The 23626-nt window shown below is 37.7% G+C and overlaps 1 protein-coding gene across 7 annotated transcripts in view; it reads right to left on the minus strand.

Moving 5' to 3' along the window:
- LRP2 (LDL receptor related protein 2) overlaps positions 1-18103 on the minus strand; it is a 114583-nt gene extending 96480 nt beyond the window's left edge. For all 7 annotated transcript variants that reach the window (XM_038143380.1, XM_038143377.1, XM_038143378.1 and 4 more), the window contains exons 1-2: positions 17832-18103; positions 1702-1809 (exon numbers count right to left, since the gene is read on the minus strand). In XM_038143380.1, the coding sequence (XP_037999308.1) occupies positions 1702-1809; positions 17832-17925 (202 nt within the window). In that variant the 5' untranslated portion in view covers positions 17926-18103. The remainder of the gene's footprint in view (positions 1-1701; positions 1810-17831) is intronic.
- Between the last annotated feature and the right edge of the window lie 5523 nt (positions 18104-23626).

The raw sequence follows: 23626 nt of genomic DNA on the forward strand, positions 1-23626 counted from the left end.
GCTCCTCTAGAAGGGAGACCCCAAAAAAGGCAGAGCCCTTTTTTTCACTTTTGTATAGAGTCACACTAGCTTCCCCTGTCTCACAGGATGTCTGTTCAACTGCTCTCACTCCACCTCTGTTGCTTTACCCCAGGTAAGAACATGATCTCCCAAAACAAGCTCACAATTTTTCCCTGTGAATTCATGAGGCAAAAGTGAGGATCAGATCAGAACAAGTTGAATGCTGTTGTTCCAGCTCCACTCTGTACTCTTCAAATAGATAAACAACAGGGAACCATCAAGGAGAAAGATCAAAATACGTGTTTGAAACTGTGTCACAGCTCACTCCATCCCTAGTTAATACTCCTGGAAGAATCTCTAGTACAACACAGTCCAGTAAACAGGACTCTGGTCTTGATCATCTCTGTTCTCAGGATTATATTTTTGCTGAAATACAAGGTCAACTTTGTGCTCATGGGATGATATGCAAGCACAACTCTCAATTTAACCAAAGCATGAAGGAAAAAATTAAAACAATTTGTAGATTTAGAGATGGAAAGTACAAAGTAACATCAGTAGTAAACTAATTAGAGGGATAAAATTGATCACAGACTACAGACATGTACTTCATGCATACTTTTTCCTGCTTCAAGGACCAAAGAATAATCTTTTAGTATGATTTGAACCTCAGACCAGTTTTAAACAACCTTGCTAGGCACACATGTGCCCCACTACCTATAGCACATTAACATATTGTTTTTAAAGGACAACTAACTCAAAAAATGAAGTTTAATTTTCATTACTGCTGTGAGACAACACCATTTTGTTTTGCCAGTTTAGAGGCACCTTAATCCAGGACTACACAAGTTTTTTTGGACCTAAGTGCTAAGCAACAAATCAGACTGCCTAGCCATGTCAACGGCCTCCAATTATTACATGGATCAAGCAGCAAAGAAATAATAACAGTGTAAAACAGATATAAACTAGTCTCGCTCCCTACCAGCTGAGGGGCAAAAATTGATCTAAAAAAAATTGATCTAATCTGTAAGTGGACTGATAATTGCACCAACCCATAAGACTCAAAAAACACTAGAACTGAGAAGGTAAAACACTAGCATACTCCTGAAAACAGACTATGGAGGGCAATTCTTCATTTTCACAACTTTTCCATTCAGAGAATCCATTTTCTCCATTTGAGAGAATCTTTGTGCATGGATATTAGAGTCTATATGAATAAAATTGTTGCCCATGAGCTGCTGACACAGCACAATCAACTCTAGACAATTAAGCATGACTCTACTTTGGGCACAGTAGGTACAGCTAGTTGTCCAGAGTCTTAAAAATCCAAAGATTTTGAGCACAACTGATGCTGGAGGTAGCTGTATATACATCCTATATTCAGGATTACTACAGCAACAGATTACAATAAATTTCTTCATCTACTTAGAACATTAGTCATAATATGAAACTGCATTATTGGACAGTCAGATTTTTAAGAAAAGGTTAAAGTCATGTTAGAAGCTGAGCACTATTTGATTTTCTGTGCACCAAAGCCACATGAGCTCATAGAATATGACTCAAATAGATTCTGCAGTATCTCATGACAACTAGTGGTTTTCTCCCAATTCAATATTCATTCTTGTAGCACGGGTAGAGTTGAGCACATTGGAATCTCCCAGTTTCTGAGATTACAAAGGAGCTGCTCTGTACTGTTTCACTTACGGCAGCCAGCTTCATCTGTATCATCCGAGCAGTCTCTGGCCCCATCGCACCTCCAGTCTGCAGGGATGCAGCGACCATCGCCACAGCGGAACTGCCCCCGCTCACATCCTGTGCCAAAACACAGGACACACAGCTTAGCAGGACAGGCACATAAAAACACACAGTCACATTCAGCAAGAACCCTGCTTTATCCACTATCTTGCAGCATGGAGAAAAATAATACCAGAGACAGTACAAAAATATTAAAGAGTATATATATATATATATATATATATATATATATATATATAAAATGTATATATATATAAATATATAAAAGAGCTCTATATACCCAGTCAAACAATAAAAAAGGCAAAGAACCATCTTCAAGTATTACAGGAATCTCCAACTAAATTGCTAGAAAATTCTAATAATTTTAGCATTTGTATATTATACAAACAAAACAAAATAGTTATAAAAAAGGAAAAAATAACCCAAACAAGTTTCAGAGTACATACACTACAGAAACCTATTTAGCAGGAATGCATCAATTTTAAATTCCCAAGCAGTATAGACTTTAAATAAAGGTGGGGCATAATTTTCCACATTATATCTAAGGGCAAAACATGCTAAACATTAGTGCTCTCCCAAGTGTATGAGGATTTAAAAACATACAATAATAATCCCCTTAGCTGATGTGGAAATTTTGTTTCAGTGGTAATTGCTTGAAAGTATAGAAAGATCTCAGTCTTGTTTTGCTTTTTAATAATGCCCTCATACTTAAAATATTTCCTCTGAAATACAGGAAAGCATGTCACAATTTGAATAGCAAGTAATTTTTTTAAAAATTAGGCTTTCAGACATTTATGGCTGATCAAAAGCTATCCTGCTGTCATTCTCTCCTGCTTGATCTACTAAGGATTAAGACCTGATAAAGAAGCATTCATTCCCAGGTGTAAATGCAGCTGGATCAGGCCTTTATTAGAGTCAACTAATGAAATCTCCAGTCTGTAGGAAAGAGAAAAGGCACTGTTTATGGCCTTTCGTTGTGACTACAGCCTCATAAAAAGGGAGCGAACAGTTTTATAGATCCTCAAAACAATAAGCTACAACATAATTAGGTTCAACAGAGCTCTGTTTCATGTTAATCTGTTGTCAGCACCTCAGAGAGGGGAACACTGAAAAAACCCGAAGTAGTAGCAAAGTCCAATCTGAAGAAAAAAAAAATCCCATTTCCTGATTAATTTAATAACCATATAATAAAGTTACATCTTTCAATTCTTCTGAGTGATCTGTCCAGAGAAGATAACCTCAGTATACATAAAGCACAACCACCTATTTTGTGAATTCATGATGACATAAATAACACACTACATAACTTTAATGTAAAACCAGGCATATCAACACTGTCACATAAACACAGTTAAGTGATGTATTCCTCAGGGATATAGGCAAGCTACTTTATGCAAGGAATGTTCAAATCTGATTGTCTGTTAGTGACACCCTGATTTATAATGTATCCTGCAAATGGTCAAAAATTTCACTTGGATAAATGGTGGTACGGAGTGGTACAGGAGTATGTTCACCCAAATACCTTCTATAGACTAATGCATGATGGTGGTTGGTGGTGCAGGTCTGGGGTTGGTGGTGCAGGTCTCTTATCAACTACCTTTAAAACACAACAACCTCCCTTGCAAAAATGCCCTGAAGGAATGTACAAGTTCACTCTGGAATCCCAGGCCCTCTCCCTGATTTTGCCCTACAAAGCAACATTTTCATATGAGATTAGCACTTAAAGCTTTAAAAACACAACATAAAACCACCATTTATCAATTGCAATTACTATGCAAAACAAATACTAAATCTTCTTGTATATTTAGAATAATATGGCTATTCAAAAATATTCATAGTCACTTAAAAAAGGAAGTTACAACATAGAATCAAATCTGCATCCACATGATTAGGATTTTTAATGAAACATGCTTATAAACAAGCAATATGAGCTACTTGCATATTATTTCTAAGTAATAACTAGCTAAAAAAATTTATGCACTATGTACAACAATAATTTATTTTGCCTATCTTTTATCAAGTTCTTATAGTTAAACATACCCTTATAGTGATTAAAATGAGGTGATAACACTGATAAACCTTTTTAAAAGCAGTATAAACACAGCAGTCTTTGTACAGTACCAGAAAGGGCAACTGAATGCTAACAGAAAACCTGCAAGTCACACAGGTCTGCTACTCTCTATAATACTTTTCAGAAGTATAGTTTAAGATGCTCACACCTATAAACAGTAAGCACCGAATCCATGTCCATTCATACAACTCTTCAGCAGACCTGTTACAATGTAGTTAATTACAGCATCAAGCTTTACAATGTTATCTGCTGTGCTTACTTATAACTGAAGGCAAAGAGTTCTGAAACACCTACAAATGTTACGAAAGACTAATACTTCAATTATCACTGTTTTATATTATCTTTAGAACAAAGAAAGTTATCTAGCAGATAATTATGTAAATTCATTTAAAAAACCCAATCTTTGAAAATCAGTGATACAAAAGAAGCAAAAGTTATCTGCAGTATCGAGGGCACTTCTTACAGAGGTTCTAAAAAGCTTGTGTTTCATCTGTGAGCAAAAACAATTCTAACTTTGATAAAAGAGAAAGTAATAAGGGGAAAAACACATGATTACAAAGTTACTGCTACAAATACCCAGGAAAAAGAACCAGAATGAAAGAAAAATAACCATGTCAGTAATAACCAGATTTGGTATATTCTATGCAATGTGAGCCTACAGCATCTGGGTTTCAGCAAGAGCAGGGACTGTTAGAAAAAAAGGGGTATTTGCTTGTTTATTGACATTATTTGAAGCTTCAAGTCACTGAAGAATTGGTAAGCAGTAATTTTATGGAAGGTTTTCCTTTCAATAAATTTTTGTGGTTTTTTAAATGGTAAGGCAGCTCATTAATCAGTCAGATATTACAAAAAAATATACTAATGAACTAATTTCCATAGAAATTCAGATTTACTCTGACAAATGCTGATAGGAAGGAAATAACCACTGAGTTTAAAAATGAACAATAAAGTAATCAGTCTTCGTTTTCATCTTTAAAATTTGGTGTTGCTCTACTATTATTATAATTCAGTTTCAGTCTTCTGACTGTGACTAAAGCACTACTAAAATACAGGCTAAAAATGCATGGCAGATCTTAGGAATCACATCAGAACATATATACATAAAGAAGAATCTCTTGGCACTAACAAAAATAATTTTGAAAGGAAAAATTGGTTTCAACTGCTCAATATTAAGGGAAACACCAAAGAAATAACAAACATATGATATTGGCTTTAATATAAACCAGTCTAGTACTGAAATTGCAAAGCAAAGATCAGAAGCATTATTGGAAAAATGTAGACCTAAGTACTGTTTCTAAACTTCTTGTTATACTTAATATCATGGTGCTTCATGCTAATTTGGTCACTGGAATTTATATTGTTCTCTGTGTCTGGGATTCTCTTGTAAGAGACTCTCAGTGGATGTTTCAGAATTTGCCCAGGTAAAACAAGAAGGCTTATGTTACTAGCTCTGGGAAAGCTACTGGCAGAAAGGTTTTGTCAGGTAGTCATTTTCCACTGGAATAGAACAATATATTAGTGATTTTATCAGAGGAAAGATTGAGCTAATTACGAGCTAAACACTTTTAATTTATAAAAAATAAGTGTATCATCTACCACTATTCACCTTATTTTTCCACAACAATGAAATGCATATGAATGAAGTACCCTATGGTAAACCACTGCCAAAGACAAAGCCCACTGCCACTAGGGGATGGTACTCAACATTCACACCACTAATGAATGTTACTCAATGTCACATTAAGTCACAGGGAATTCCAGCAGAAGAGGGAGAGGTTAATAGCATCACACATTTCACAGTGCAATGCTTTAACGCATAGGGCCACAGTCTTCAACAGAAAGGCAGTCCACTACACCCTCTCAACCTCCACTGGGCTTCACTTCATGCAGAAACATTTCATTTCAGAATTAAAGCTAAAATTCAATCCTTTTGTATTAAAACCAGAATGCTATGTTTGGCTTATAATAGAACCAAAACAGCCTTACTCTTTGCCTCTCTGTGTTACTTTTGACTCCTTGCAATACCTCCCTGAACAGTTCTAGTCTTTTGTATTATTTTCATATATTTTCTACCTATCCATTTAACCTTGAAGTCCCTCACACTTTTAACTCTGACTAGACATCTTCTGAATTACATTTGTCATCCACACATTAAGGGCCATGACTGTTCATTCTGACTACACAGAATAGGCCAAACCCCCTCATTTGTTCTTCCTTCCTTGTGCTCACAATGCCTTTGAGAACTGCTAACACTTCTCTAGCAGTTAAGTCTGAATGAAGAATTTAAAGTAATGAGGAATGTATTAAGGCCAGGGTAGATTGTACCGCTCTCAAACTGTCCACTCAGAAATCAAACTTACACTGCTGCAATTACTTTACACTTCAGGAAACAACACTTTCAACACATTTATTTGCATCTAAAAGAGTAATGTTCTTCCAGGCAATATTTTTTCAACTGAGCACTTAACACTTGTAACACATCTTCAGATTTTCAATAAATAATGCAAACAGACTGTACATTACAAACCCCTTCCACACAAAATTTACAAATAGAAAAATAAGGCAGCCCTCTCTAGGGGCCTTGCAGGTAAAAGAATCCTGAAGAATCATCTTCCATACACTTTGATGTTAGTTTTTTGCCTAGCTTAATTACATGTCAAACAGCCTGAGGTTTTGGAATGCTCAAGGAGGGAAGCCTGAAACTGTGGAAATTCCACCTCTGTTCCACCTCACTAATGTAGAAAGAAGCAAAATTCAAAGTTTAGGAAAACCTCAGCTTATTTTCAAGTAATGCCCTATGATAATAAAAAGCAGTATTCTGCTAGCAACTATAATCGAAGAATGAACAAATATCATTAAATAGATAAGAAAAATAGAGTCTGATGAAATTATGCTAACTTTCATATATCTCAACATGACATTTAAACTTCAGTCTTTCTACACTCTTTAAACTTCATTAAATTTAATACAAACTATTCATATTTTAAAAAAACAACACAGACCACACAAACATTTATAGGTATTACACAGAGTAGTAAAAGGTTTATCTGCAGTTTTCAAGCATTTGCAACACCAAACATATTTTGTACCTACGTATCTCTAAATTAGATTAAAGAAGTAATTTTTACAGGCAATATCAACAAAAAGACAACACAAATGTGCATTTGCACTCACTTCACATGACTGCAAGATCTTTATAGACAGATTGATAGGCAGACAGAGGACTAGTCAAGGGACAATCTGAGGCAGAAAAGCTGAAGTGCCAGATATACAGCAATGCATTGTTGATAGGGAAGTGTAGGATTTTTTTTTTACTGAATTATCATCCAATTATATATAACAAGATTATTATTAGTAAAACAGCATCTACAGACTCAGCAGCTGATCAAGAACTCCTTGTGCCTTGCACTGTACACAGGGCCATGCCCTGGATAGTCTGCACATAAAGACAGGAGGCTTTTGAACTCCTGGGGGTGCACCGATGTCAAGAGGCCAAATGGGCCTGTTCTTCCTTTCACCACCACAGACTCGTATTTGATTTTTTATCTGTCAGCACTCAAAAAAAGTCACAATACATGAGAGGCACACTCTGTTTTGCTGGTATGCTTATTAAACAGTACAAGAAACAAGGCACATGTCAGATTGTATGGGGGTGGGAGGCAGAAGGCAGCAGTGGAAATGATAAAGGACTGAACTTGAAGCAGAAGATCTGGTTCTTCATGAGTACCAGCTGGACTTATTTTTGAGTAAACCACATTTTGTGTTCAGCACAATGACAGGTATCAGAAACTATAATAAACAAGTTCTACTCTGACAGGTAAGATCCAATACCTACATTTGAAACTTTTACTCACTGATTTATTTTTTTTTTATAAAAGCACTTAAAAATTCAAGACCAAAAGTGAAAATATTGTCTTTCATTATGGACTTAGAAATGCCATGTTTCCCTGCAACATCAGCATATTTTTATGGTTTGCCTTTACTTGCCAAGCAGGAAAAAAGCTGAGCAAAATCTACATTATATTCTGTGCTTTGTGCCTGCATGTTCTTGCACATACAGATATTTGTCAACTAAAGCAATTGTTAGAACTAAAGCATCAAATATCATTTTAATAATGCTCACATGCAAAATCTTTGATAAAAATAGATAAAATCATTGTATTCAATGTTAAACTATTTGTTTTCAGTTAATACAGTTATAAAAGGGCTATAGATTAATTTCTGCTAATGCCCAAACAAAAATCCAAGAATTAAAGAAATTCAGGATTTTAATCTACTGAAACTAAGCACAAAAGCTTTCCTGCAAAGAAAAAAGGGTTTAGGTCTCCTGCAGACAACAAGTTCAAATGAATGACACTGTAAATGCTTCCTAGCAACATTAAAGATACTCATAATCCTCATCTCCTCTACCTTACTTCAGTTCTATTGACTGAAAAAGCAGCAAATGCAAACAGCCTGATAAAAATGGAAATGGTTTATTAATTTGTTCTTAACAAATCTATTCATTTTTTTTTCAATTTTAAGCTGGAACCAATAAAGAGAACAAACTTTTTTTTTTTTAATATACCACATATGGATCTCTTAGGAAAAAAAAAATTAAATAAAAAAAGAAAATTCAGTTTTAATTTTTTTTTCTTAAGGCTCTGGTATTCAGAACAAAACAACAATGGTTTCTACATTACCACCTTCAAACCAATTATTCTGGAAAAATTTTAAAAAATTAAGATCTTCAGTCTTTCAAAGTTGTTCAGATTGATCATAAATGTAAAAAACCCAACCTTATAAATTTAAAACCATGACAGTTTATTTATCATACATGCTCACAAAAAGTACATATCCATACTATGTATCTTTTCCATCATACAGTACTACAAACAAAATAATAAAAATTAGGTTACTTTATAATCTTGTTTCAAGTCACTTTTTTAAAGCAGCAAATAAACTTTTACTATCTTTTTAGTCCTATAACAAGGCAGGAATAAGAAATAATCCTTTTAAGCAAGGACTAATTCTAATAGACAGGAGGTGATACTCCTTTCTAGTGATAAAGTAAATATTCTTCATATTGAACAGACCATGTTCCCTGTTTCATTTAAGTCACTGACAAATTTCTTGCACTTCAGTGATAACTAAGGGTAAGCTATTAATTTTTCTTGGACACCTTATTTAATCTAAACTGCATAGAAAGTACTTTCCAAGAGGACACTAACAAAAACAGTTCATACGCCTTAGAGATTTTAGTAAAATTATTATCTCTATGGCCAAATTCAAGAGAACCAGTACTTGCACGCTGTGACAGATTAGCCTTCTCAATATAAAAATGTATTTCAGACGTTACATGTGAAGAACGTGCTCTGCCTTCAACGGGATAACCCCACCCAGTTGTCTTGACATTAGGTGTCTTAATCCACATAAATCAGTTGTGACTGTGTTAGCTGGGGAAGTGAAGCAACAACTGTGGATCTCTAAGGAAGCATACACATCCCAGCCCTCCTAAATCTGAGTAGCTTCTTTTTCATGAATGGCACACTAAGTATGTAAAAATCTGTTCTAATTGACCATATGACATAAAGAGGAAGAAGAACATGCAAACACCTCAGAAATAAAGACAGCCTCAGTTACTCACAGAGGGAAGCATCCCAAGCATTTTCATAAGAATGAGCCTAGCTAATGGCCCCAAGGCTGCTGTAGAATAACAACTGGCTAACAGAAGGTGGGGGGGAATATGACCAAAAGAGGAAAATCTTCAAGACTAGGAAGTATTTACAACTACACAGTGTATGGAGAGTGGGGAAAAAAATATAAGTGCTTAAACCACTTAGAGAGAACATGTACAGTATATATCACCGAGAAAGCCAGATGCAGTAGCAGATGATCAAACAACCCTCTCAGGAAGCTTTTATCGTTTTGAAATCCTGTGCAATTTTAAGAAGAAATTTACCAACACATGTGCTTTTTTTTCTCAAAATTAGACCCCATGCTGAGATGATGACCTGCATTCCATTCTGTCATGCTCTCCTGAAAGCTGATGAGTCATTGTAGCACTAGGAACTGGCCTCAGTAAAGCCTTCCTGCGCAGCTCCTGACAGTTAAATTGTTTTGTTTTTGTATTTCTTTTCTGTTTCGTTGCTAGAATGAAAATGGATATGCAACATATAAAATTTTGCCAAATTATAAACCTCACTGTAATTTTATATTGCAAGTCATTAAATGAAAAATAAAACCTGCCATGCAAAAAATAAACCACTTTCCTTTGCAGATAATAAACATGGTAAGCACATAAAATGAAAGCTATTTCTGTCTTCCCACCATAGAACCCATATCCACAACAAAATTCTTTAGCATCATACCAGTAGGGCTCTAGATTAAAAAAAAAAATTAAACTGTGTCCAAGGGCTTAAGCTTCCCAGGGCACTAGTCATTTTGCACAAATTTCAAAAATTGGAACAGTTACTCATTGCAAACTAAACGTGTGGGATCATTGTCAGAAAAGCAGAACTGACATGTCAGTACAGAACAGATAGACCACATGCTACAAGCATCTAGTGTGCCTAGATAGGCATTCTAATGCTGCTTACTACTGCCCATGATATTGGGAACTACATCTACTCCTTTGGATGCACTGACTCATCACATTTCTCCCTTATTCAGTATGACTCTGTTTCAGTTAGCAGCTAATGGCTGGTCACTCCTTATCAAGCTTTCCAAAAAGGAAAGGCAGGCCTGAGTAAACGATGAATCATAGAATCATAGAAGGGTTTGGGCTCCAAGGGACCTTAAAGATCATCTAGTTCCACACCTCCTGCCAGGATCACCTGAACTGAAACAACAATATTGACTGATGTGCTCGCACAAAATGCAGTTTATCCAAAAGAACCTGAACAAACAATAAGAATTAAATAATCCTTTGGCTGTTTTGTTTCTAAGTGTAGAATATTTTCTTTCTAGTTTTTTGTTTAAAAAATAATTTAAGAAATCCTTTTACACAAATAGTAATATTAATGAGTGTGCCACATTAAAAAGACAGTCCTTGAATTCATCAGAAGAAGATAAATACAAGAAAGATCATCTTCTCCTGAAACATTACTCTTCCTGTCAATCCCAATGGAAGTATTTTACCTATAATTTCCCTAAGCATCCAAAATCTATAACTATCAGATTTACTCATACATTTTGACTTTTTAACGATGCTTGATTCTGCTCTGACTTCCCTTCATTAGTGGCTGCTGGGCCACTATATTAAATAATTGTTATTTTAAATAATTCATACATTATTATTTTTAAGACATAATAATTAATAAATTCATATTTTAAATCATTATTTAAATTACATTAGCTAGCTACTCTGAGCAGCATTCCAGACACAGAAATTAATAGTAGGGAAGAACTTCTCTAGCTAGTATAGCTGCATAAGCCCTACACATGCAACATGCTTGGAAACACAAAAGCATACACATACTGCACCCTATGTCCTTACATCCAGAAGCAAGCACAAAAAACTACAGGAAAGGCATACCCTGTCTCCCAGGTATCTCAATGGTAACACACAACATACAAATCATGTTGCTCAGGGGACTGCAGGCACTTGCCTACAGGTCTGCAACCTTTAACTTGGAATTCCCCTCCTCACAGCAATACTTTTCCATCAGTCTTTCACAATGTCTGCTAGGAGAAGATTGCAACCACACCTGTTATATTTCTGTCCAGAGAGTCAATATCTCCACACAGCCTGTTTAAAGACAAGATTTTTTTTTTTAACAGAGTGATCGTTTGGGGCTCTCCCTCTACTGTCTTACAGGATTTAAGTCTCTGAGAATTCTGAACTCCTATTAGAAAAAGTTGCATAGCCACGAATTAAAAAGTTTTGCACCTGTTTTCAGTGAAGCTTTAAAGTGCATTCTGTGGCTGACTTCACACAGAAAATTAATTAACTGCAGAGCTAACAAACACAGCTCAAATATTCCTATGGAATACACCACAGACTTTGTCACTCATTTCAGACAAACGGGAGTTTGTTTCACATGAAAAGGTCTAAAAAAGTATTAGACCTTGCAGTAGTAAAAGTAATTTTATTAACACAGCTAGAAGACCAACAAGAACTGCAGCAACGCTCCATGTGCTTGGTTATCATCCAATTCACTTCTTACGTTGCAGGTTGAGAACAGCCCTACAGCCCTGCTCAAAAGTGAACATGTGAGCAGCTCCATTTAAGTCAAGCCATCTGTTTACTCAAGACAACTTTACAAAAGGGTTTCCAGCAGCACTAACACATGTGCATTCTAGCCCTGATAGGACTGCTCTTGCTCCCAGCATGGTAAAGTTTTCAGCAGCAGCATTAAGCAGTAGTTGCATGCCCAGCCTGACTTACCATAGGAAAATGGAGTGTCTCTTTCTTGCCCTCTTTCCCACACCTCTCCTTGTCCATGATGCCAAGGTTCCTTTTCTTTTCTAAACTCCAGTAACTACCAGGCCTTTCTTTCTGCACACTGCTCAAAATCCCTAGGCCATAATTCCATAGGTCTGGTTTATTTTTCCCACAGGTTTCTAAGTGAAAGCAGCTCAGAAAAGGTCCAATGAGTAATGGCACAAAGGAAGTACCAAAACCTCAATGTTGTCAGCAACAGGAGCATGGGACATTGGAGAAGAGAAGGAAGATGAGTGGGGGCATCCTGCTCCCAGGAGCAGTGAACTATCACTGCTCATCACTTCTCATGGAACTGTACCCTTAGATGACAAGGTATGACAAGGGCTTGATCAGATCAAAATGGGTATTGAATGATATGAACTTGACATAGTAGATTTCCTTCTTTGTGACAAATCTGGGACATATATGTCTGTATTGCAGTTCTGCAGGCCTTTCACTTCCTCAAAGTAAACTGAACTTTCTACAGTATATTTATTTGAGTTGATTATGTGCACCATGGTTTCTGAAGATAAAACCATTACCTAGATTCTAAATACATCAGTGAATGTATCAGTTCCTGGGATATCTTGTAGACTATGCCTTCTTTTTTTCTTTTCTTTCCTAAGAGATGCCACAGAAGACAACTAAAGCTCCAGCCTTCTTGGTCCACAAAAGCATGACCCAGCAATCCCCACTAAAGGGAGTCCCAATTCCCCATTCTGTGACTTGACTCAGCAGGATGCAGTATCATGACCTGGCTGTGCAGGAAAATAATTGGGCAGACACGCTGCTGCTGTAAACAATGTCCTTGTGCTGAAGATCTGGCTTCTTGATTGTAAAACTAAGGCAACTTATTAATGTTAAAACTATACAATAGAACAGGTCATAGAAACAGAACCATTTTAGTCAACTTTTATATGTTGTTTCGTTAATCCAAAACAAAACTTCTAACAGCGATCCTTTGATCTCTAATCCACTTTCAGTATTGCAAAACAAAGAAAACATTAAAACCCCTGAAACCAACAGTCAAAGCTTAAGGAATACACTAAAGGTTATCAATTTGATTTAACAGTTCTATGCTTACTCATTAAACTTATTTTTTTTCAATTGTTCTGTAAGTGTACCAAATCAAGGGAGAAAAAATTGTTAAAAAGAATTAATATTATCATAACAAATTGGACTTCAAAAAGGATCTCAAACAATGAAGAGCTATTTAAAGAGATGTTTACTCTTCACTGAATCATATCTTCTGTCTTAGATCAGTACAACTCGGTAATTTCTTTGAAATTAAAGGAATTGCACTGGGTTTACTCAGAAGAAACCTTGTTATTTTTTCACCTAGAAACAGCTCAAGGTATTTTAAGAACAGTGTATTATTATTAAATTATATAAAGAAGCACTTTAGTTTTAAATAATTTTAAAAACAGCTCTTATCTGCCACATTCAGTGTAAGCTATTAAAAAAAAAAACCTGACAAATTGTGATTATCATCACTAATTAATCAAAGTGGAATAAAAGCATGCACTTCTTTTTAAATAGAAGTCAACCTGTAGATCCTTAATAAAAAGAGACCTTTAATGTTTTTCAACAATGACAGCTTCTAGAAAGTGTAAGTTCCTCTGAAACATCCAAAGTACTATGCGGTTCCAGTGTGTTTTAAGTAGAGCTCTGAAAGAGAAGATACAACTCTGGCTTAAAAAAGTGATAGCACAGTGTGATCCAAGTTACATATTTGTCTATCTGAAAAGTTATCACAACCACTCAGATCTAAAAATAAGTACTGTAGAAGACTGAATGGATCCAATGACATAGATAAAACAAACTACATCTACAATGTACCTGCTTACTGCTCAACTAAAAAGAAGAGTATTCAGATTTAGAAGAACCTCCAGGTTCAGTGTTTAAGAACAGGAAGTTAAGAGTGCAAGAAGGTGCATGGAGGGGAAAGGCTCCAAACAGTACAAGTGATTTCATGTCAACCCAGGAAGCCCAAAAGGAAAAGAGTTAAAAGGCTGTAATGAAATTGCAGTCTACCTTTACCCCAATGAATCTTTGCTATTTCCTGCAAAACACATGGCAAGTAAATCTGGATTAAAGTAGGATTTCATTGCTCAAATTTCCAATCAGCTCAATTTATGAAAGAAGGTTTTGGTTGTCTTACAGGGAAATAGAAGCATCACACACATCACACATTTATCTTACTTGAAATCTCCTTGGATTCTCTGTCTCTGTTTGTCTTCACTCCTACAGCTTAATTATTTACTGTAATTCTAGCATTTGGCATAGAACCTAAATCTAACCAGGTGTCATCCGATTACTGCTTTCAATATTTAACTAAAATTCTGGGATTTGACCCATTCTTTGCTTTAGCTGATTACTTTGCAAATACCTGATATGCTTTACTGAACAGAATACAGAAAAAGAGTGAATTATTAAGAAAATTCAAGAGATGTACTAGTAGTGGGCTATTCATTAAAAAGAACAAAGAAAAAAAAAACTAAACCCCTGATAGTGCACAGAAAAACTCATTCAAATGTGAGAAGACTATAAGGTGCTTCACTGACGGAAACTTGCAAATTGTCAGGCCTCATGAAGTAAACCAGTTTCGAAGCCAGGTAGATGGACACGCAGTGCAATTTGTGCACTTCATTTTGTGTGAGTACATCTTCAAGAGAAACCAAGAAAATCGTCCTAGCGCAGGATTGTGAACACTGAAATGCACAAAACCCAGTAAATTGTATGTCAGGATTGCACCAGTATATTCATATTTCTTGCCATCCTTTTTCCCTTCCCATTACTTCCAAATCCTCAGTCCCCAGTCACTCAAGTCTTCAAACTCCAGGTCTGGGCAGGGGTGGAATCTTACAGACAGGCTTCTCTGTCATTTAAGTGTGTGCAGTGCTGTACAAGGAAGTACAAATAGTGACTCTGACCTACCTGTTGCCTGTAGCAATGTCACTGTACATCATCCTACAGACAAATTAAATAATTTTGAGTGAAGACAATGTCTAAAAAACACTGATTTATTAATTTGGAGATTGAACTATTACAATGCCTTATGGAAAATACGTTTCTCCGTGACTTCCAGAAAGAACTGCTGTACCTCTTCTCTACTTGGTCTTACCATACCTATTTCTTAATGGCCTGCCACGCTTTATGCAAATGTTCATTGTGATTTCTGATGTATCTCATCATACCATATACATTCATTCTCAGAATAGCCTTCATTCTCAGCCTCATAAAGACCTCATAATTGTAAAAAATTTTAGTCATATTTGCCTGGGATGTATCAAGCTGATAATTTATCATTGCAGAGGTGCAGGATACAAATCAAATTTGGTGCGCTAACATCCATCCATTTTCTCTAGTTTATGGCTGAGTGTGAAGCACTTTGATATTTCTCAAAACAAGCACAAGCAATAGTGCTGTCATGCTCCTGCTTGACACTACTTCACTTAACTACTTTTTAGATTCCAGTTACACTTTTTTCTGACAACAATTACCCCACGGACAACAAGACCTATAGCGTAAAGGTTGGAGAAAGAGGCTCTGTACTATGGCAATTACAAAACACAGCATTTTTATTCTGTTTACGAGCACTACAGTTACTCTCAGTAAAACCAGAATTAGATAAATTGAGGAAGAGTACCAACATTTGAGCAAGTCCTTAGGTGAGATTCTTCTAGAAACAAAACCTTATATTGGGAACACTCAGATATTGCCAACAAAAATCTCAAAAAACATCAGTGAAGTGCCTTTGGAAGTACTGAGGATTCAGCAAGATAACAGACTTTCACCATTTTCCTTCAAAGGCTGGGGATTACTTTCATGGTTCTCCAAATTTCCTTCTGGAAATAAGAGTTTGACATCATCTCAACATTCAAGGAACTGTAACTTAAGGTTACCAAGTATTTCACTATCATAATCACTGTGCAGGCAAAATTGCTATCCAGGTATTTTGCTACTATCAGTCACGCATTACTAAAATTATACTGTTTGTTTTCCACAGTTATTCCACTGTGGAGGCAGGGGGGAGGGGAAAATGGAAGAAAGAGGGGGAGGAACACTGTAAAAGTAAAAAAATTTCTGTATTTCTACTACCTATGGATACTAGTTCAAAGCCTCTCTCTGCTTGTCCTGTCACGTCTTTTATCAGGTACATTCTGGACAATCAGAAGCAGCTGTAGAACAAAAAACCAAATTTTTGATCTGTACTGCAGGTTCCATTCTATCCAATGTAAAATAATAGTGCATAGGATTAATTCTGCCCAGTGTGACCTCCTTGGCTGGAGTTTTCACAGGTCTCCAGCACATTAGCTATCTCTTATTTCCCTGTTCATAAGTGGGAGCTGCTAGCAGCAGTTGCTGTATAATTACTTAGTTGATTCTGTCTAAGGAGCTTAAACTAAGAGTTGAGCAAAGAAAGCAGATTAACAATTTGAACACACGTAATACACAGACACCCACAGAAGCAGCAGGACTGCAGGTCAATACGCGGAGCAGAGGAAATGCACTTTAGCCACTCTTGCTCCAACAAGACAGGCTTGATTTTCAATGCAAGGCAATTAAACAGCGCGAAGAAGAGGAAGGCAGGAAGATGGGCTGCAGTCACAGGCGGAGGGAGAACTTGGGCACACGGCTCCTCCATCCCCAGCAGCCAGATTAGTACCGGAGGAGCCGCACTCAGCCTGCTCTGCCAGTCACATGCTCCTCGCTGTCGCCTAGCAACAGTAAAGCCCAGAGAAAAAGTTCTCCCTCTCTCAACTTCAAATCTGCGTCTGAGACCGACTGAGGGGAGCTTATTGTGCTCCAGACTAAGCATCTGTTTCTTTCTTATAGCCTTCTGTAAATGACTGCATATACCACACGTACACAAGCGTGTCCATGCGCAACCCCCTACCCCCCGGCCCAACCTGTCTACGTGCAAGGGCTGCAGCCTGTGCACTCCTCACCGAAAACAACTCTAGGTACAATTTTAGTGGTCACCAAAACAGCTCTTGGAATGCAGGTGAACTCTGCTCTGCAAAACCACCCGTATTTCAGTAGCAAGAAAGGCCCAAAGATAGCAAGGGAAAAATGCAAAAAGTCTGGGGTGATTTTTTTTTCTTTTTTGGCCTTATTCACAGCCAGTAATCAGGACTCACAGAAAAACCTGCCTGCTTGCAGTTCTGTAAAGCCATGTGTTTAGACTGTAGAGTTGCAAAGTCTGACATGTCCCCCAAAATTTAGCCACATTTGTGCATTGCTGTCTTACACAAATAGAAAAAAAAAAAAAAAAAAAAGTTTGTACAAACCAGAAAAACAATCTAAGGAAGCAACCTAGGATAATTTAAAACCAAGATGAAGTGAAGCTAAAGAATCGGTGGTGTTTGCAGTGCTTTTAAGGCGCTACTTACTTTTCCACAACAGAAACCGACTCCATCAAATGATTCCTGGAAAGAGCCAACTGTCTCCCCTAGCTATTAGAAAGAACTCCTTGAATCAGTGCCCGTTAACCCTCTACTTTCAGACACTTTGGTCTTTTTCTTATAAAAGTCCCCGGAGTAGGGATATGCTCCTTGCGGTGCAATTCCCATTACGGAGAGGCTGGAGCATAGTGCTTACCTTGGCAACTGCCCTGCATCATGCATGCAGTGAATAATATGAGCAGTTTGCAAGCAGTTGCTGCTCTTCCATCCATCCGATGGTGAGGTCCCATCTGGGCTGGGATGCTCCAGCTTCCTGGGAAGCTGACTCCTGGACTCCGGGGTGCTGATCTGCACAGCAGCAGCACAAGGAGTCTGGTGTCTTTTTCTTATCCTGCTAGTTGCAGAAGAAAGGCGTGTTCGCCTGTTGAGACATCGCGTTTTCTATAAACTCCCACCCTCCAGACATTGCATAAAGCTCTTTATACCCGGCGGCCCCGGAACCAGCATGAGGGAATCAGGCACTGCTCCAGGCCCTGCAGCCACAGGCTGCCTCTGCCCCTCCCTCCACACTTTGCAGGACAGCCAAGATGCTTCCAAGACCCTGCACTTTGCTGACTTCGTATCAGAGTCCATTGGTGCTGTATTTAATGTGCTCATCTGTTTCGAATAGTTCTGGGAATTGCAGGTGGCAAGTGAAGTATGTCACAGGTTTTAGTGTCCCAAAGGCATGCTCTAAATAAGAAAAAGTATTTTTGATAACTCTGGGAAAAAATCCAACATCTGCTCACCAATGCAGAGGTAAAGCTTAGAACTTAGTCGTCCTCCCACAAATACTATGAAGGGAAAACTGTAGGGATGAAACTTATTTTTGCACCTTCTTAGCAGATAAAATCAGTTTGGTAAAGTGCTTTGGCTGTGAATTCTCAAGATATCAGCTGGAGACATGCTCCTTTAGTTCTAACTCTCCAAAAGTGTGTGCAATACACAAAGAAATATCTCCTTGTCTTTTACTGCTGCCATTTCGGGAACCATATACCCACTAACAAGGGAAGAGCAGTATGTAGGATCACAGGGAAAAGATAATGACTAACTTCAGACTGGAATGCAGCCTTGGTAAAAAGGACAAACATTTTGGAGGCTTTGCTTGCAGGATCAGAAGCATCATATATGAAATGTGCGAAGTTAAATCATTATTTTTTATATATATTAGTCAAAAATAGTCTTTCATGTAGGAAATTTAGTTATGCCAAGCTGTACTTTCTTTATATGTTTACACACATACACATGCATGTCAACAGTGCCTACTGTACATACATATCATGGGAGAAAGATTGGTCTATTTGTCTTCCAAGAGGCTCTGTCAGTTTAATTTTAATGACACCACCTTTATAAATACCATGTATCTTTTGCATTAGCATCATGCCATGCTCATTATACTGCAATGGCTGTTTGCTGATGCTGCAAAAGAACTTAAGCAATATTTCAAAACTTAACTCTTCTTCTTTTTGCCATGGATTGCAAGTTCAATAAAGGAGCAGAGGCGCCTGTATTGTTCCTGCAGAAGTTGCACGGGAACATGCTGCTGCTTATTAGCAGACTGTGATTTCTCTCCAGGTCCTGTAGGACGCTAATCCCTCTAAACCTTTCCGTAAAGGCTCTCTATCTATCAAGATAGTAAAGAGGGGGGGTGGGGAGAGAAGATGTGGAGCATAGGCTTTTGCAAGGTTGTGATTTATGCAGGTTCAGGGCTGTTTGGTGTAGTGGTACGACACAGCACCGGGGTCAAGCCACAAGAAACACTGGGGGCAGATCAGAATATTCAATTAGCTTCCTGGCACCTCTGAATCACAAAGAGAGGATAAGATCTCTCCATCACAAGATCCAGAGCTGCCGGGGGAGGGGGAGACATGCCCTCTTCAAATCTCCCTCCTCCCTCCCACCCTCTCGCCTTTCACTGTAGGGGAATAGTGCCTGAAACATTCCTTTCTGCACGGAAGGTCTTTTCCTATTGTTGTTTTCTTTGTGTTTCAGTGTTGCCAACTTACTGGAATTCTTGTCGTGGTTTCACAGCAAGGCTCAGGCTGACCAAACGGAACCAGCTGCGTTTGTGTATGGGGCCGCTGCTGCTTTAATCTCCCAACAAGGCCGATGGGGAGGGAACGAAGAGATCCTCAGAGGGGAGCAAGCAGATCTGCTCTCTACAGATGGGTGCCTGCAAAGCCAACACAGACTGACCGTACTTAATTAGAAGAGGAATTGTTTAAAGCAGTTCACAACCCAGCAACATGCAGAGAGGGCAAACAGTGCTGGGGAGCTGCACCCCCAGGCCGGGAGCTATGTGTAGTCTTCTGTCACTGTATGCTTGAAGTGACCTGGATGCAAGCTTTGGGAGGCACCTACCTGTTTCACTCCCTCACAGCTGGCATCCAGAAGGTGTGCTTCTGCCCCATTCACCATCACCATTTCTACACATCTGTATTTCCCATAGGTGAGAGGCTAGAAGGAGTCTCCAACAAGAATGGAGTTCTGTTGACAGTGAGATGAGATGGTGGGTCATGCCCTTCCCACCCATTATTCTTTGCACTCACAAGAAAAAAAAAATCATTTAGAGACATATAAACTGATAAGCCCAGATATTTTACTGCTGAATAATAATAATAACAAAGGTGTCAGCACAGGACAACGCTATCCTCTGCTTGCTTCATTTCAAATTTTCTCCTCTCACTTTACCACGGCACCTTATCATCCAAGTAAAGGGACCCTGTCCTGCTGGACACCATTAAATGAGACTTCTTCAAGACTAGAGACATCAAGAACAAATAAAAACTCCTCAAGGCTTTCCCAAAACTACACCCAAAATTGCCCATGTGGGTGCAACACATCTCTTTCTCTCATCTTTCTGTTGACTGTTCCTTTTGGCAGCTCATGATTTCCTACTGAACTAGACCCAGGGATTTTTAGTTGGTTATGCCTGTCTAAGAAGATGCAGACTACATCTGTTAGAAGGTTAGAGGGAGAAAACATAGGCAATGTTGTTGTTCATTGAACTCTACTTTTGATTCAAAATACAGTTTGGGATATCTTTGCTTGCCTTTTTTTTAGTGTAAGCAAGCACTCAGAAAAGCAGTTAAAGGTGTAATTTAGAACTAACAATGACACTGCTTACTTATTAAAGATATCTGCTAAGCAAGGAAGTTAAAAATTAAAAGACTTCATTTTTTGACCAAGGTTCAGTCTAAATTAGTGTCCAAACTCATGCAGTTCTTCACACACAGACAGAAACATCAGGGTTGATGTATGACTAGATAAAGATAGAAAGCTGATGGTTAAGCAAAGTAAAAAAATGTATATACATTCACTATAGGAAAAAGTGGGTCAGATCTGTAAATTTGTCTCTTCTGAACTTCTTGGGGCTAGGACAGTTTAGAGAGGCTAAGGATCTGCCCAGTGCATTATCCAATAAGGCTGTAATTGCCATTGGCATTCAGTAATCTTGTGGTCAATCTGTCCTCGGATAAACCCAGGTGTTTCCACATAGAAAGCATTTTAAGTTACAAGCTGTGTTTCCAATTTCACATTTAAAGTTTAATTATTAAATCCTATGCCTTTATCATTACAAGCTTTTTTTGTCATTTTTGTGCAATCATGCTAAAGCAAGGCTACGTTTTAAACATACTAAAGCTGTGCTCATTTTTTGGAAGAACACTGGTAATGACAAGTCATACAAATATAAACTAAACTCTGTCTCTCTGCCTGGGTAATAACATAAGTACCCAACAGAAGCAATTAACCCTTCAGATTTCATCCATCTTTGCTACTCTACAATCTAAAGTGTCCAATTTCTTTGACTGAACCTTAGTTTTATAGCAAGCAGCAATGTGTGTGTGTGTGTGTGTGTGTGTGTGTGTGTGTGTTTGAGGCTTCCTTTCTTAACAGACTATTAATGGCAGGATGGGCTCTTCAGAGATGCTCTTTTTGAGACATTTCCTTCACCTAAGATCCACTCCAGTTTGCATCAAAGACATCAGACTTCAGGGAGAGCAGATTAGGCTGTTTTCATGGGGATCCACAGTAGCAATGCGTCTTTGGACTTCACCACTTATTTTTTTTCCAAATACATGTGTTGTGAGCAGAAATTTCCTTAAAAGGTCATGTTTTAGGGAACATACATCTTGTACAAAGGACCAGTATTAATTTCAACTCTACAACACATGAAAAAGCCCAAATAAACAGACAATATCCCCAAGTTCACCATGTTTCTCATATAAGCCACGTCACATTTCACAGTATCTAAAACAATGGAAATTATTTGCCAGGGAAGTATTTTCTTCCAAGAATCTAAAGACAAAACAAACAAACAAACAAACAAACAAAAAGAAAAAATAAAAACCAAACCCTACAACAACCCCCCCACCTCATCTCAAACTAAGAAAAAGAGAGCCTTAGTTGATATAATACCCAAATACCCAAAAATTTAATGCATATTCGTAACTAAAGCACAGATTACCAGAAAACTGGATCAAAAGTGGGTCTCCAGACCACATGAATGAGAGAAACATTAAGCTGAGAAGATGTGAATTGGTCCAGAACAGAAATCACAGAGTCAGAATTGCACAACGCAGCTGGCACTGTGGCCAAAAGTTTCCTGAAGGTCTTCTGGTTAGTGATATATTACAACTTCTCTCTTTCAACCTGGCATTATATTACTGCATCCTGGAACAAGAAGCAGGAACATGGGAACTTTTTTGGTAATTGCCACTGAACAAGGGAGACAAGTAAAAGTCAGTAAAGGAGCTTCCAAAACACCCCAGGTATATTTCATCTGCAGAAATGGGCCTGTGGTGGCGTTTAACAGTAACCGTGTAGAGATAAGAGAGTTTTTTTATTCACCTGGAAGGCAGAAAAAAGTGGAGAAAGATTAAACAGATTGCAGTTGTCCTTTCCAGTTGTCCTTTGGTCAGCACTGTCTGGTCCACCCTGGAAGTTCCTGTGCCCCATCCTGGAGACACAGTCACCAAGTAAGGGCAAGTATGCTATACCTCAGCTGCATCTCTAACTACCAAAGATCTTGGTAGTTGCCTTACTGCAAACAGATTTCTTTTGAACTTTCTGTGTCTCTAAAGAACAAAGGTCCTCATTTTTGCTCCAATTCACTGGCCCTTCAGTGCCATTCTGCCCTGCAAGGAAGCAACAAATGGGATTTGTACTTGAAAAGGAATGGGAGGTAGAGAAGCATTTGCAAATTACTTATGATCTAAAAACTTTATATGCAATTCACAAGGAAAATAGGATAGGCTGGAATAACTCTGAATCTCCTTTACTCTTTTCATTGGTTTACTTTCCTATTAATAACAGATATAAGGTCTGTTCAGGACAAACACCTTTGTTAGTGGGACTCATACTAAAAATGGTTAGGTCTCATTCCTCAAAGAGCTAGGATGAAATGCTTGAGAGATCATAAAAGCAGTCAGTTAAAAGACCTGAGAAAAGATAAATAATAAAACTTCAGTAGTATTAATTGGAATTCCAGGCCAAACCCAGAGTAATAACAGTAAACAAATGAGAACATGGTTTAGCAGTATAGGGATTGCAGTTGGCAGATTCTCACTGTTTTGATATGTATTTCAGAACACAAATGTTCACCACTGCTCACTTATTTAAAAAAAGTTGAAAACATGGCCTAACTCTGAATTTTCTAAACAAGCCTCCACACTTACTGAAAAAGAGAACTAGACATCAACAGGCCCATTAAACACCATCTAACAACAAAGTCACTGAGTGTATAGTGAAAGTATAGCTACCCCGCAACACCCTCTGAATGACAACCACTGATTTGTATACAGAGATATTTGTAGTATAAATATATTTTTATGTTAAATTAAATGGAAAAACACAAAGAAAATCATAGCTCAAGATAAGCCACCCTGTAGCAATTCTTAACTGATTGCTAAGGAACAATACCCAAAATATTTGGTTTGAAAATAGCACCTG

Source organism: Motacilla alba, chromosome 7 (assembly GCF_015832195.1).
Source record: "Motacilla alba alba isolate MOTALB_02 chromosome 7, Motacilla_alba_V1.0_pri, whole genome shotgun sequence".
Taxonomy (NCBI): Eukaryota; Metazoa; Chordata; class Aves; order Passeriformes; family Motacillidae; genus Motacilla; species Motacilla alba.